This window comes from Biomphalaria glabrata, chromosome 1 (genome assembly GCF_947242115.1).
Source record: "Biomphalaria glabrata chromosome 1, xgBioGlab47.1, whole genome shotgun sequence".
NCBI lineage: Eukaryota > Metazoa > Mollusca > Gastropoda > Planorbidae > Biomphalaria > Biomphalaria glabrata.
The window spans coordinates 64,835,689-64,851,889 of NC_074711.1; the positions used below are offsets into that span (position 1 = coordinate 64,835,689).

General features: G+C 40.3%; 1 protein-coding gene across 1 annotated transcript in view; it reads right to left on the bottom strand.

Annotated features, from left to right (window-relative positions):
• Nucleotides 1-12,548: 12,548 nt before the first annotated feature.
• Nucleotides 12,549-16,201, bottom strand: part of LOC106078268 (dual oxidase 2-like) — a 33,550-nt gene continuing 29,897 nt past the window's right edge. Inside the window, exons 31-35 of the mRNA XM_013239110.2 lie at nt 15,378-15,607; nt 15,106-15,264; nt 14,546-14,701; nt 13,954-14,082; nt 12,549-13,835 (exon numbers count right to left, since the gene is read on the bottom strand). Of these exons, the coding sequence (XP_013094564.2) occupies nt 13,713-13,835; nt 13,954-14,082; nt 14,546-14,701; nt 15,106-15,264; nt 15,378-15,607 (797 nt within the window). The 3' untranslated portion in view covers nt 12,549-13,712. The remainder of the gene's footprint in view (nt 13,836-13,953; nt 14,083-14,545; nt 14,702-15,105; nt 15,265-15,377; nt 15,608-16,201) is intronic.

Sequence of the window (16,201 nt, forward strand, 5' to 3'; positions counted from 1 at the left end):
GTTTAAAGTAGGCCCCTATTTGAAGCATGATGTCTATTATATTTGAATGACGACAGGTTGCAGAACCAATATAAGCAATGTAATCAATCTTTTAGAATTATGTGGGGATATTTGTATTTATTATTAGTTAAAGTCAGTGCTTTTTTGTAAAAAAAAAAAAACAACATAGGTTCTGATACTCAGTGTTGGATCGCCTTACTTTTAGCTACTAATAAATTAATAATAAACGTTAAAATGCAAGAAAAGTCATTATTCTTTCTCCACTTTGAAAAAGATGCCGATACGCCGTACCGGTGCGTACCTTCACAAAAAACAACAACAATGTTACAAAGACAGTTTGTGTGGAAATACAAACTCAAAATCGGCCCCCGAAGTGGTCCACCCAGGCTGGCTTCAATATTTTCAGAAAGAACATCCAAATGAAATTATATCAAAGACAAATGAGAGATAACAATGGAGAAAAAAGGTTGACAGATCTTGTGTAGTGCCCCAACGGTCCAGCAGATCAAAGGATAGGTGAAAGTGAATGCAAAGTTAGATGTGAACCTGGCCTAACTAGTTCCCCTTTCAGACCTTGTGGTCTATAGGGCAGATGATGTAAAGTTCATCTGTTTTTGTGGCCTACGGTTAACGAGGGTATCATGTAGCCAGCACAACGACCAACCGCCTTTACTTTTCCCCAACTAATGTCAGGTACCCATTAGAGCTGGGTGGACTCAGAGGCGCCCAAGGATTCCGAAGTTGAAAATCCCAGTCTTCACCAGGATTCGAACCCGGGATCCCCGGTTCGGAAGCCAAGCGCTTTACCGATCAGCTACCGCGCCTCTACTGGCCTAACTGAAGTCTTATAATAGATGTAATTGTTTTGAAAAGGATCAATCTCTTTTTCGAATGCTCAACAAAAAAATAAACATATAATTTCCTCTTTAAAATAAATAGTTCACGAAAATGACGTTTACAAGATTACTATTCGTTTTAATGTAGGTCTAACTTTTAATGCATACTAATTAGCTTTTCTCTTTAAAAAATGCTTGCATAACTGATTTAAAAAATTAGATTTTTTCGCTTTCAGAAAAAAAAAAAGTAGCAGTTACATCAGAACTTTGAATGGTCTAAAATATTGTGATGTCGGATTTCAATATTTTTCTAGTTTACGAGATCTAAACGGGACGGACGGACAGACGGACAGACATTTCACACAAAACTAATAGCGTCTTTTCCCCTTTCGGGGGCCGCTAAAAAGCACTGGTTAAAGTTATTCTTTTTTTTCCAAATGTAGATGACTTGATATAGCCTTAATTAACACACGAATAAACGTATGATATATCTTCTTTAAAGGAATGTCTTTAATTTATAAATTCACCAAATATAAAATAGGAGGCTGTGGGCAGTGGCGTAAATAGGGATTTGGGGGGCCCGCAGGGCTTGACATCATTAGGGGAATTTTGACATTCGACATCATGACATGAAATAATGGCGTAATATTTAATGTATAAACAAATTTCGGACACTCATTTGGGGGCCCCCTCAAGTGGGTTCCGGGGTATTTGCACCCCTATTATATTATAGCGTTCCCTTCAACTAAAACAGTCATTAGGTATGTCACCTTGGATGTACCATTGTTAGGCTAAGTGTCCATATTCAAACATTATTGCTGACTATAATTTAGTTTCATAATTTTGAATCTAGGAATGATAAAACCAAAACAAAAGCTATAATTAGCGAAGTTCCTGTCAGACAGCTCCCTCCTGTTTAGATAAAAGTCCATTGCATTCAATTCAAATATTTTGTGTGTAAATTAATTTTATTTCTTAAACCTTGCTGTCTAAAATATTGGGTTATAGTTTTGAGGTTTCACGCGTTGTTTACATTTTATGAATGGCAATCGAAATAGTAAAATACATTAAGTCACGTGATTCAAAGGTTCTAGATAAAGAAATCATCTTGTGTACAATAATAAAAAAAAAGTTTAAGTAAATTGAGGGGGCGCAATGGAGTGGACTAAATGTAAGGACGAACTGATTCTGTTTCACCACTTAATTTTGTTTGACATGTTTCGGATATTCCTTCAGAACTGAAGGTTGTTACATGAAGATCATTACATCCAAGCTCAAACTTCCCGTAGAATGGCGGCTGGCAGTGTTCTAACAGTTTAGATCGCATACCACACGAACAAACTTTAGTCAACATGTAAAATGAAATGTGAGAGTAGGTTACTGTTACTTTGGAGCCTCTTCTAGTATTTGTTTTGTTTAATCTCAGGTGAACCAGATGTTTTCTATGATCTCAGCCTAGATGAACCAGATGTTTTGTATGATCTCAGGTGAACCAGATGTTTTGTATGATCTCAGCCTAGGTGAACCAGATGTTTTGTATGATCTCAGCCTAGGTGAACCAGATGTTTTGTATGATCTCAGGTGAACCAGATGTTTTGTACGATCTCAGCCTAGGTGAACCAGATGTTTTGTACGATCTCAGCCTAGGTGAACCAGATGTTTTGTATGATCTCAGCCTAGGTGAACCAGATGTTTTGTATGATCTCAGGTGAACCAGATGTTTTGTATGATCTCAGCCTAGGTGAACCAGATGTTTTGTATGATCTCAGCCTAGGTGAACCAGATGTTTTGTATGATCTCAGCCTAGGTGAACCAGATGTTTTGTACGATCTCAACCAAGGTGAACCAGATGTTTTGTATGATCTCAGCCTAGGTGAACCAGATGTTTTGTATGATCTCAGGTGAACCAGATGTTTTGTATGATCTCAGGTGAACCAGATGTTTTGTATGATCTCAGCCTAGGTGAACCAGATGTTTTGTATGATCTCAGCCTAGGTGAACCAGATGTTTTGTACGATCTCAGCCTAGGTGAACCAGATGTTTTGTATGATCTCAGCCTAGGTGAAGCAGATGTTTTGTATTATCTCAGCCTAGGTGAACCAGATGTTTTGTACGATCTCAGGTGAACCAGATGTTTTGTATGATCTCAGCCTAGGTGAACCAGATGTTTTGTATGATCTCAGCCTAGGTGAACCAGATGTTTTGTATGATCTCAGCCTAGGTGAACCAGATGTTTTGTATGATCTCAGCCTAGGTGAACCAGATGTTTTGTATGATCTCAGCCTAGGTGAACCAGATGTTTTGTATGATCTCAGCCTAGGTGAACCAGATGTTTTGTATGATCTCAGGCTAGGTGAACCAGATGTTTTGTACGATCTCAGGTGAACCAGATGTTTTGTATGATCTTAGCCTAGGTGAACCAGATGTTTTGTATGATCTCAGCCTAGGTGAACCGTGAACCAGATGTTTTGTATGATCTCAGCCTAGGTGAACCAGATGTTTTGTATGATCTCAGGTGAACCAGATGTTTTGTATGATCTCAGCCTAGGTGAACCAGATGTTTTGTACGATCTCAGGTGAACCAGATGTTTTGTATGATCTCAGCCTAGGTGAACCAGATGTTTTGTATGATCTCAGCCTAGGTGAACCAGATGTTTTGTATGATCTCAGGTGAACCAGATGTTTTGTATGATCTCAGCCTAGGTGAACCAGATGTTTTGTATGATCTCAGCCTAGGTGAACCAGATGTTTTGTATGATCTCAGCCTAGGTGAACCAGATGTTTTGTATGATCTCAGGTGAACCAGATGTTTTGTATGATCTCAGCCTAGGTGAACCAGATGTTTTGTATGATCTCAGCCTAGGTGAACCAGATGTTTTGTATGATCTCAGCCTAGGTGAACCAGATGTTTTGTATGATCTCAGCCTAGGTGAACCAGATGTTTTGTATGATCTCAGCCTAGGTGAACCAGATGTTTTGTACGATCTCAGGTGAACCAGATGTTTTGTATGATCTTAGCCTAGGTGAACCAGATGTTTTGTATGATCTCAGCCTAGGTGAACCGTGAACCAGATGTTTTGTATGATCTCAGCCTAGGTGAACCAGATGTTTTGTACGATCTCAGGTGAACCAGATGTTTTGTATGATCTCAGCCTAGGTGAACCAGATGTTTTGTATGATCTCAGCCTAGGTGAACCAGATGTTTTGTATGATCTCAGGTGAACCAGATGTTTTGTATGATCTCAGCCTAGGTGAACCAGATGTTTTGTACGATCTCAGCCAAGGTGAACCAGATGTTTTGTATGATCTCAGCCTAGGTGAACCAGATGTTTTGTATGATCTCAGGTGAACCAGATGTTTTGTATTATCTCAGGTGAACCAGATGTTTTGTATGATCTCAGCCTAGGTGAACCAGATGTTTTGTATGATCTCAGCCTAGGTGAACCAGATGTTTTGCACGATCTCAGCCTAGGTGTACCAGATGTTTTGTACGATCTCAGCCAAGGTGAACCAGATGTTTTGTATGATCTCAGCCTAGGTGAAGCAGATGTTTTGTATGATCTCAGGTGAACCAGATGTTTTGTATTATCTCAGCCTAGGTGAACCAGATGTTTTGTATGATCTCAGGTGAACCAGATGTTTTGTACGATCTCAGGTGAACCTGATGTTTTGTATGATCTCAGGTGAACCTGATTTTTTGTATGATCTCAGGTGAACCAGATGTTTTGTATGATCTCAGGTGAACCTGATGTTTTGTATGATCTCAGGTGAACCTGATGTTTTGTATGATCTCAGGTGAACCAGATGTTTTGTATGATCTCAGTCTAGGTGAACCAGATGTTTTGTACGATCTCAGCCTAGGTGTACCAGATGTTTTGTATGATCTCAGGTGAACCAGATGTTTTGTATGATCTCAGGTGAACCAGATGTTTTGTATGATCTCAGCCTAGGTGAACCAGATGTTTTGTATGATCTCAGCCTAGGTGAACCAGATGTTTTGTACGATCTCAGGTGAACCAGATGTTTTGTATGATCTTAGCCTAGGTGAACCAGATGTTTTGTATGATCTCAGCCTAGGTGAACCGTGAACCAGATGTTTTGTATGATCTCAGCCTAGGTGAACCAGATATTTTGTATGATCTCAGCCTAGGTGAGCCAGATGTTTTGTATGATCTCAGGTGAACCAGATGTTTTGTATGATCTCAGGTGAACCTGAGATGAACTCCTATTGAAAAATCAGAGCAGGAAGGACTAGTCCTCCCGTAGTGCTCTGGCAAGAAACTTAGCCGTCCGGCGTAATGCCTCATAGCTACCATACAAGTCGAGTGACTGCACAGGCAAGTCCCCCCTTAGCTCGCGGAGCTGGGGACACTCGTACAAGACATGCGACACTGTTTCGACGCTCTCTCCACAGTGACGGCATCGGGAGTCAAAGTTAGTGCGGAACCGGGCAAAGTATGCCCCAATAGGACAGTGTTCCGTCCTGCACTGCGCAACTATTGACTGCTCTGACCTCCTCAGTCGCCACCATGGATCGTCGCGATCTGGGTGACGCATGCGCTGCCAGACACCACGTGCTCTGTCGGATTCCTCCCAGGACTTTAACCACTTCTCATGAATGAGTGCTCGGATTTGTGCCGTTGCTTGTAAGTACGTGCTTGGTGCTTCGAGGTGTGTGGCTGCCATTGCACCCTCCCTTGCGAGGGCGTCTGCCGTTTCATTGCCCTTCACGCCGCAATGTGAAGGCGCCCACTGCATATAAACGACAGCTCCAATAGCTCGGCGGATGTTATCTGCGGCGCCGATTGCCTCTTCTATTACGGGCGACCCTCCCCCGCCGCCACCCATAACTAGGAGACTGGAGCGAGAGTCAGTGACCAACACCACCGTAGTGGCGCTAGTCTCGCGTTCGAGCATTCGGGCCCTAATGGCCTCGAACGCCCTAGTTATCCCTGTCAGTTCGGCATCCATGGAGCATGCAGCGTAGCCGCATGGACCAGAGAGCCTATCAGGTTCAGTCCGGTCGGGGTAGACAATAAGGGCCCCATACCCCGATCTATCGGGGTCCCTCATTACCGACCCATCGGTATAGCAGAATATGGCATCTGATGGGTAGGACTTTATAGTAATGGATGCCAAATTTTGGAGAATGGCAGGTGTTAATCGCCTCTTGGTGGCTCCCTCTTGCCCTAACAGGGACAGGTTTATTTGTGGGGCCGGCAATCTCCTCCACGGAGGGCACGTACTGATTCTCCTAATGGGAATTCTATCAGTGGAGAGTCCAGCTGTATTTGACAAATTGGCCGCTATGTGTAGGAACGATCGCATTTTAATGCGGTTCCTCTCTCTCCACTGTCGCACTAAAATTGAGGTGGGTAGCCTAGAGTCGCCCCTTTTATAGCGCTCGTAGGCCGTAAGTACTGCCCTCTCCCTCCTAAGATATAAGGGTGCCACGTTTGTAAAGATTTCAGCAGCGTTTGTTGGGCTTGTCCTAAAGGTGCCACAAATGAACCGTAGAGCCTGTGCTTGTACCCGGTCGAGTGATTCGAGGGCAGTTTTACTAGCATATACTTGAACTGTATAGCTGTATTCGATTTGTGATCTGACTGCCCCTAGATACAATGTGCGTAGCATGTCAGCTTTGGCACCCCACTTTGTGCTGGCCAGCTTTCTTAATAACGCTAACTTCTCCGAGGCTTTTCGTTCAACTTCCTGGACGTGCTGGAGCATTGACAGTTTTCTATCCAGGGTCACCCCTAGATATTTTGGCGTATTTTCACGCTGGAGTCGCAGCCCACCGAGTTGAAGCTCGAATGGAGCCTTAAGGATGTCGATTCCTAGGCTGAACAGGGACCAGGTCGTTTTGGCAACGTTTATCTGAATCTGCCATTTGTCGCAATACGAGGAGATGGTATGGAGGTCTGCTTGAAGTGCCGCCTGAATTTGGTCGGCTTTCTTCCCGGTTGACCAGAGGACAATATCGTCAGCATATAGCAGTTTTTTGGACCGTAGTGAGCTGGGCAAATCATTAAGAAAGGCTATGAAAAGTGTACAGGACAGGGCGGAGCCCTGAGGCAGGCCATTAAGTTGTTGTTTTGGCTTGCTAAGGGAGTGCTGGTATTTTGTACGTGTGCTCCTCCCTGACAGAAAGGATTGTATCCAATTGTATATCTTGCCCCGCACACCCATAGCTCTTAGCTTAAGATAGAGGCCTTGCTTCCACACACGATCGTAGGCCTGTTTTAGGTCTATGAACACCGCGTATGTGCTCTCGGACCTCTGGAACCCGTCGGCCACCTCCTGTGCGAATGTCGTGACCTGATCGATCGGGCTCAAGCCTGCCCTAAAGCCGGCCTGTTCTGGCGCCAGGATACCGGCACTCTCAAAGCACCAAACTAGCCGCTCGTTAACCATTCGCTCAGCAACTTTGCCAAGGGTTGAGGTTAGTGAAATGGGTCTGTAGGACTCCACGTTAGTCGCGTCTTTTCCCTTCTTAAGGACTGGTACAATGACAGCACTCTTCCAGGCCCCGGGCAGTCTGGACTCTGCCCAGGTTCGATTCATAAACTCCAGGAGTTTATCTCTCGCAATGCCCCCAAGGTGTTTTACCATCTCGGGGGTAACCTTGTCTGGCCCCGGAGCTTTTCGATTTTTGCACTTAGCTATCGCTCTGTCCAGCTCAGCACGACAGAAGGGCGCGTTGCACGTTGCTTGGCTTTCCGGCTCATCTGGCTCCCTCTCGAGCCTCTTACGTTCTTTGTTGAGGGCTTTGGACGTGGCAGACTTCTTTTCGGGCTTGCTGATTTTAGCAAAATGTCGATTCAACAAGCCGGCCATTTTGGTTACCGTCGAGACCGGCCCTCCGGGTGACAATAGAGGGGCAGCCGTTCGCGCTGTGTCTTTGGCCTCTAGGTTTCGCAGAAGACGCCAGGCTTTCGAGGTATCCCGAAGATCCATCCCGGCGCAGGCAGCGTTCCAATGGTCCGACCGGACGCGTCGGGCCAGTTCACTCGTGGCTCTGCAGAGCCGATTGTACTCCCGCCGGATTTCAGGGGTACCCTTCCGTTCAGCAAGCCTCCGGGCTCGCTTACGTCTCAGGACCAGCTTATTCAATTCCTGAGACCACACGCGTTTCTGCCTTACGCCAGGATAAGTCCGCGGGACAAACCTCTTGGCCGCACCCAACATAGCTGCTGTTATTTCGCCGTATATGATGTCAACGTCCCTATCCTCCACTGCCTCAGGTGAACCAGATGTTTTGTATGATCTCAGTCTAGGTGAACCAGATGTTTTGTACGATCTCAGCCAAGGTGTACCAGATGTTTTGTATGATCTCAGGTGAACCAGATGTTTTGTATGATCTCAGGTGAACCAGATGTTTTGTATGATCTCAGTCTAGGTGAACCAGATGTTTTGTACGATCTCAGCCTAGGTGTACCAGATGTTTTGTATGATCTCAGGTGAACCAGATGTTTTGTATGATCTCAGCCTAGGTGAACCAGATGTTTTGTACGATCTCAGCCAAGGTGTACCAGATGTTTTGTATGATCTCAGGTGAACCAGATGTTTTGTATGATCTCAGGTGAACCAGATGTTTTGTATGATCTCAGTCTAGGTGAACCAGATGTTTTGTACGATCTCAGCCTAGGTGTACCAGATGTTTTGTATGATCTCAGGTGAACCAGATGTTTTGTATGATCTCAGCCTAGGTGAACCAGATGTTTTGTATGATCTCAGCCTAGGTGAACCAGATGTTTTGTATGATCTCAGGTGAACCAGATGTTTTGTACGATCTCAGGTGAACCTGATGTTTTGTATGATCTCAGGTGAACCTGATTTTTTGTATGATCTCAGGTGAACCAGATGTTTTGTATGATCTCAGGTGAACCTGATGTTTTGTATGATCTCAGGTGAACCTGATGTTTTGTATGATCTCAGGTGAACCAGATGTTTTGTATGATCTCAGTCTAGGTGAACCAGATGTTTTGTACGATCTCAGCCTAGGTGTACCAGATGTTTTGTATGATCTCAGGTGAACCAGATGTTTTGTATGATCTCAGGTAAACCAGATGTTTTGTATGATCTCAGCCTAGGTGAACCAGATGTTTTGTATGATCTCAGCCTAGGTGAACCAGATGTTTTGTATGATCTCAGGCTAGGTGAACCAGATGTTTTGTACGATCTCAGGTGAACCAGATGTTTTGTATGATCTTAGCCTAGGTGAACCAGATGTTTTGTATGATCTCAGCCTAGGTAAACCGTGAACCAGATGTTTTGTATGATCTCAGCCTAGGTGAACCAGATGTTTTGTATGATCTCAGGTTAACCAGATGTTTTGTATGATCTCAGCCTAGGTGAACCAGATGTTTTGTACGATCTCAGGTGAACCAGATGTTTTGTATGATCTCAGCCTAGGTGAACCAGATGTTTTGTATGATCTCAGCCTAGGTGAACCAGATGTTTTGTATGATCTCAGGTGAACCAGATGTTTTGTATGATCTCAGCCTAGGTGAACCAGATGTTTTGTATGATCTCAGCCTAGGTGAACCAGATGTTTTGTATGATCTCAGCCTAGGTGAACCAGATGTTTTGTATGATCTCAGGTGAACCAGATGTTTTGTATGATCTCAGCCTAGGTGAACCAGATGTTTTGTATGATCTCAGCCTAGGTGAACCAGATGTTTTGTATGATCTCAGCCTAGGTGAACCAGATGTTTTGTATGATCTCAGCCTAGGTGAACCAGATGTTTTGTATGATCTCAGCCTAGGTGAACCAGATGTTTTGTACGATCTCAGTTGAACCAGATGTTTTGTATGATCTTAGCCTAGGTGAACCAGATGTTTTGTATGATCTCAGCCTAGGTGAACCGTGAACCAGATGTTTTGTATGATCTCAGCCTAGGTGAACCAGATGTTTTGTACGATCTCAGGTGAACCAGATGTTTTGTATGATCTCAGCCTAGGTGAACCAGATGTTTTGTATGATCTCAGCCTAGGTGAACCAGATGTTTTGTATGATCTCAGGTGAACCAGATGTTTTGTATGATCTCAGCCTAGGTGAACCAGATGTTTTGTACGATCTCAGCCAAGGTGAACCAGATGTTTTGTATGATCTCAGCCTAGGTGAACCAGATGTTTTGTATGATCTCAGGTGAACCAGATGTTTTGTATGATCTCAGGTGAACCAGATGTTTTGTATGATCTCAGCCTAGGTGAACCAGATGTTTTGTATGATCTCAGCCTAGGTGAACCAGATGTTTTGCACGATCTCAGCCTAGGTGTACCAGATGTTTTGTACGATCTCAGCCAAGGTGAACCAGATGTTTTGTATGATCTCAGCCTAGGTGAAGCAGATGTTTTGTATGATCTCAGGTGAACCAGATGTTTTGTATTATCTCAGCCTAGGTGAACCAGATGTTTTGTATGATCTCAGGTGAACCAGATGTTTTGTACGATCTCAGGTGAACCTGATGTTTTGTATGATCTCAGGTGAACCTGATTTTTTGTATGATCTCAGGTGAACCAGATGTTTTGTATGATCTCAGGTGAACCTGATGTTTTGTATGATCTCAGGTGAACCTGATGTTTTGTATGATCTCAGGTGAACCAGATGTTTTGTATGATCTCAGTCTAGGTGAACCAGATGTTTTGTACGATCTCAGCCTAGGTGTACCAGATGTTTTGTATGATCTCAGGTGAACCAGATGTTTTGTATGATCTCAGGTGAACCAGATGTTTTGTATGATCTCAGCCTAGGTGAACCAGATGTTTTGTATGATCTCAGCCTAGGTGAACCAGATGTTTTGTACGATCTCAGGTGAACCAGATGTTTTGTATGATCTTAGCCTAGGTGAACCAGATGTTTTGTATGATCTCAGCCTAGGTGAACCGTGAACCAGATGTTTTGTATGATCTCAGCCTAGGTGAACCAGATATTTTGTATGATCTCAGCCTAGGTGAGCCAGATGTTTTGTATGATCTCAGGTGAACCAGATGTTTTGTATGATCTCAGGTGAACCAGATGTTTTGTATGATCTCAGTCTAGGTGAACCAGATGTTTTGTACGATCTCAGCCAAGGTGTACCAGATGTTTTGTATGATCTCAGGTGAACCAGATGTTTTGTATGATCTCAGGTGAACCAGATGTTTTGTATGATCTCAGTCTAGGTGAACCAGATGTTTTGTACGATCTCAGCCTAGGTGTACCAGATGTTTTGTATGATCTCAGGTGAACCAGATGTTTTGTATGATCTCAGCCTAGGTGAACCAGATGTTTTGTACGATCTCAGCCAAGGTGTACCAGATGTTTTGTATGATCTCAGGTGAACCAGATGTTTTGTATGATCTCAGGTGAACCAGATGTTTTGTATGATCTCAGTCTAGGTGAACCAGATGTTTTGTACGATCTCAGCCTAGGTGTACCAGATGTTTTGTATGATCTCAGGTGAACCAGATGTTTTGTATGATCTCAGCCTAGGTGAACCAGATGTTTTGTATGATCTCAGCCTAGGTGAACCAGATGTTTTGTATGATCTCAGGTGAACCAGATGTTTTGTACGATCTCAGGTGAACCTGATGTTTTGTATGATCTCAGGTGAACCTGATTTTTTGTATGATCTCAGGTGAACCAGATGTTTTGTATGATCTCAGGTGAACCTGATGTTTTGTATGATCTCAGGTGAACCTGATGTTTTGTATGATCTCAGGTGAACCAGATGTTTTGTATGATCTCAGTCTAGGTGAACCAGATGTTTTGTACAATCTCAGCCTAGGTGTACCAGATGTTTTGTATGATCTCAGGTGAACCAGATGTTTTGTATGATCTCAGGTGAACCAGATGTTTTGTATGATCTCAGCCTAGGTGAACCAGATGTTTTGTATGATCTCAGCCTAGGTGAACCAGATGTTTTGTATGATCTCAGGTGAACCTGATGTTTTATACGATCTCAGGTGAACCAGATGTTTTGTTTGATCTCAGGTGAACCTGATGTTTTGTATGATCTCAGGTGAACCAGATGTTTTGTACGATCTCAGGTGAACCTGATGTTTTGTACGATCTCAGGTGAACCTGATTTTTTGTATGATCTCAGGTGAACCTGATTTTTTGTATGATCTCAGGTGAACCAGATGTTTTGTATGATCTCAGGTGAACCTGATGTTTTGTATGATCTCAGGTGAACCTGATGTTTTGTATGATCTCAGGTGAACCAGATGTTTTGTATGATCTCAGGTGAACCAGACGATTAAATTGTTCAACAGAAAAACGACAGAGCTGTATTCATCACCCAACTTTCAGTAATAAACCAAGTTGAAAATGAAGCTGTACCAGGAGTTAGTATTAGCCTACTATATACAATGAACCCTCTTATTATACTAGTTCCATCTATTTTTAAGTCTTGGACTGACACCAAAAGATGATCCCTCACAGTAAAACTCATTACCACATTTCTAGATCTAGTTTACATTTTAATTTTTTTTTAAATTTCTGGCCAGGTGTTTGTTTTCTTGCTGATCTAACCTTAACATTCCCAGGATTGCTACCAATAGAAGAAAGCAGAAAAGAATTAACCCAACAGTCAATTTAAGTGAAATGTAACATTTTGTCCTCTATAGAAATCTTGTAGGTATATATATATATGTTAGGTTGATATACTAAAAATTGAACAAAGACATGAATATAAGAGTCACCGAAATTAAAACAAAATATAACCATTTAGTCATTAAGAGTTTATTACTTTAATAACAAAAAATATCTAGTCAGACATATTACAACAATAATCTAAAACATTTCAGACCTCTTTTTCACTTAACTAGCACTCAACAGCTACAATACAAAGTTAAATGATGAACCGTTAAACGTTCTGAAAGTTTGTACATTTTTTAAAGATAAATTAGGGGAGATACACACAAAAAATCTTCATTTGCTAAAAATGAGATGATGTAACACTGACTAAAAAAATCCAAGTTGTAAGAAGAACATGCAAATAAAGCAAACAAGAAGATGAAAACAATTATAAAATATTATTGCATTAAAATCAAACAAGTAGACCAGTGTAACATCATAGCATTGACATAAACAAAATAAAACAATACATTTTGTATCAATAATAATTTCATAGCTTTCATGTCAATTCAAACATATCCTTAACTCATTAAGTTTTAAGAATGTAACGCATTAAACAACAAAGACGATAAACTAATCTTAAAGTTTTTAACAAGTATGTCTTAATGTTGTTCTTGTATATGGTGATGCATGCATTCTGCCCAAACTCAATGGGTAGCAAGTTCCAAATCTTTAGTTTGTGACATAACTAGAGATGGAAAAAATGAAAAGTGTGGCCGTCACCATGTTTTTAATCTTACACTCACAGGGATCCATTGGAGCATGCATCGGTGAACAGCAGCAGAATTTCTGAATAAAACTAATAACATTTGGACCCTGATTTTACTAACCTAACTTGTCAAGTACGTAGGTAAAAATTAAAAAAATATTTTTTTGGTATGTTATTCAAAACAACCAAACAAGTGTCAATAGATTCATCAATAATCAATCTAGTGTAGAAATAACCTTGGATAATTTAAAACATATTTAGAAGAAAATTCTTTCAAGCGAACAGTGGATAGGACATAGAAATAATTTGAAATGGGTTCAACAGAAACCAATTTAGATTGAAGTAATATGATAGCTACTGTATAATTCTTTATTAAATTGTATACTAACATTAGGGTTAAAATAGTAACAATACCCAAGTCAGTAATTCATTGTACCAATACCTTAATGGTAAAACAGGGTGAGACAAAGGTTTTTAGAGATGAGTATGATAAGTAGTGACACACAGGATAAGTAGTGACACTCAAGGTAGACAGTCAGTGAGTTTAAAAGTTTTCATAATGGTGTATGAGAGAAGGTCCTTTGAATGTGTTTTGTTCTGTGCAGCTCTGTTGAACATTTCTGGTCATGGATGGTGGACCACAACTAAACACTCCAATCTGAGATACCTGAAAGATTGCCATGTTATAAAAGTATTAAGTTTCTTTGTTTCAAAATGACAAATGTTCTAAATGTATCCCCTCTTCCCAAACAACTAATTTAAATGTAGAGCTAGGTACTACTTACATTTTCATGAACAACTTTTAGGGCCTCAAAAAAGTCTTGAAACTTTGGTCTACCGAAATGCGTCTTAGCTCGTAAACCAGTGAACATACTCAGACCTGCAATTTTCTGGAAGTGGCGTTCACAGATGTACTGGGGGAAAAACAAGGCAAGTGATTTAGTTTTATTAATAAGAGAAAGTCTAGAGACAAACTTTTTGCAAATATGAAGTAATTTATGGAAGTTTTCTTTCTAGTCATCACTTAGAATTACAATTAGGAGATAATGGACCACAACTGGTCCAGAGGCTGAGACAGATCTATTCATCTGCACAATATAAAATGATTTTTAATACTTATAGTTTGGGTGACTATCCCCTCTTTAACTTTACTATTGAGACAAAATACTCTTACATGGCTAGAGAAAGAATACCTAGTTTCTGTTGCTTCCTTCTACTCAACCCATTCTCATTGACTGAGTGTAGTAGATAGTCTCTCTTATTTACTAGTGTATATTATAATTTATACATTTTTTGATGTTTTAAAGATTATTTCAATATTTTAATTAGGTGTAAATGCAGGAACAGGTTTCAACTGAAATAATAAACTGAACTCACCAACATTGTAGTCCGCAGGTCAAATTTTTCTTTCATCTGCGTGACACAAATATGTACATCAACAAATCCTGCAGTGTCTGCTGCCTCAACTTGTCTTATTATCTCAGTCATCCATTCAAAACTTTGCTGAGTGCGTGTCACCCAGATAAAATAAACCTAAAAAACAGACAAGATATCTAATAGTCTGCTTTCAAAATGAAAATATGTGTGGAAATAGATCATTGTAATAATACATTATAGTTATGCTATATTTTTTTTTTTTTTACACATTTATAATACTTTATATTTCAGAAAGCAGTAGAAGAATAAAAACAAGGAAATCCCTGCAATATAAAATAAATGAAACAAAAAAAAAAAAAAAAAAACTTTTCAAGTTAATTTTTTTTTTGAAGATCATGGAAAAATCTAGCTATATATTTTAAAACAAGCATCAAGAAATATTCTCTTATTACTTAAAACAATATTGGATTTCTACAAGAAATTCCCCACCCTCTCTCCCACCTTGATGCTGAAATCTTAGGAAACTACTGAAATCATAATAGGAAAATACTTATCCTCACTTTTTGACATGGTATCTGACTGACTTCTCTGGACCTGTGGGCAATGTCTTTTAGAATAGAAGCAAACGGTGTTATTCCTATTCCTCCACCAACTAAGACTGACACAGGGAAGCGATACCAATCTTGATGACTCTCTCCAAATGGACCATCCAAATAAATCTTTAAACAAATAGTTTTACAAAATGTTTAGCACACACAAAAGAATAAATTAATTAGTTGCAAAATGTTTTGCAAAGAGAAATTTATAAATGATAAAAAATCTTTAATCTTACTTTCGGTATATTTGACTTGGTGGTGATATTAGGATCAAACAATTGACGGAAGTTTGTGGTCCAAGGTCCAACTGCTCGAATGTGCAGACTAATAAATTCTTCATGAGGTGCTGAGGTCAAGGTAAATGGGTGGTACTCCCCTTCTCCAAGCAATGGACAGGCTACTCTGACCCACTGACCAGACTGGTAGTTGAAACTCAGGGGCTTTTTGATAAGTAAGCTGATGACACCTAAAATTTTAAGTTTTATTGAATATGAGAAAAAAAAATTAGGAAACATTTATTTATTAAAAAATAAATATTACAATACAATAAGCCCTAAGCCAAACATCTCTCAATCTAATTCTGAAAAAAAATCAGATATTTAAATTTCAACTGAATTTTTGGACTGACGTTTTAATGTCTTTGCTTAAACCAAATATATTGAGTTGGAAGCAGAACAGGTTTGTAAAACAATTGGTCACAGAATCATCACTATATAATATAACGTCTTAGTTGTGATCTTTAATTATACATATATAACCCAATCAGAAAGGGATTTAATGAGCAAAACTACATTTGTAAAGAGAAAATTCTTGTTCCTTCTGGAAAATTACTAGGTCATAGAATTTAAGTGATTGGCATCAAATTAGACTGATTTGTGACATTTGAAATATGAATATCCTCTCAACACATTATTTTATACCAAACATGATATTATAGAGTCTGTTTGGATTGTAATTGTATTCTCATACACACAATGATTTAATAAATTTAATAAGATGTAACATTTTTAATTACTGTTTTTAATAATAAAAGTTAAATAACCATTTTAAAATATTTTTA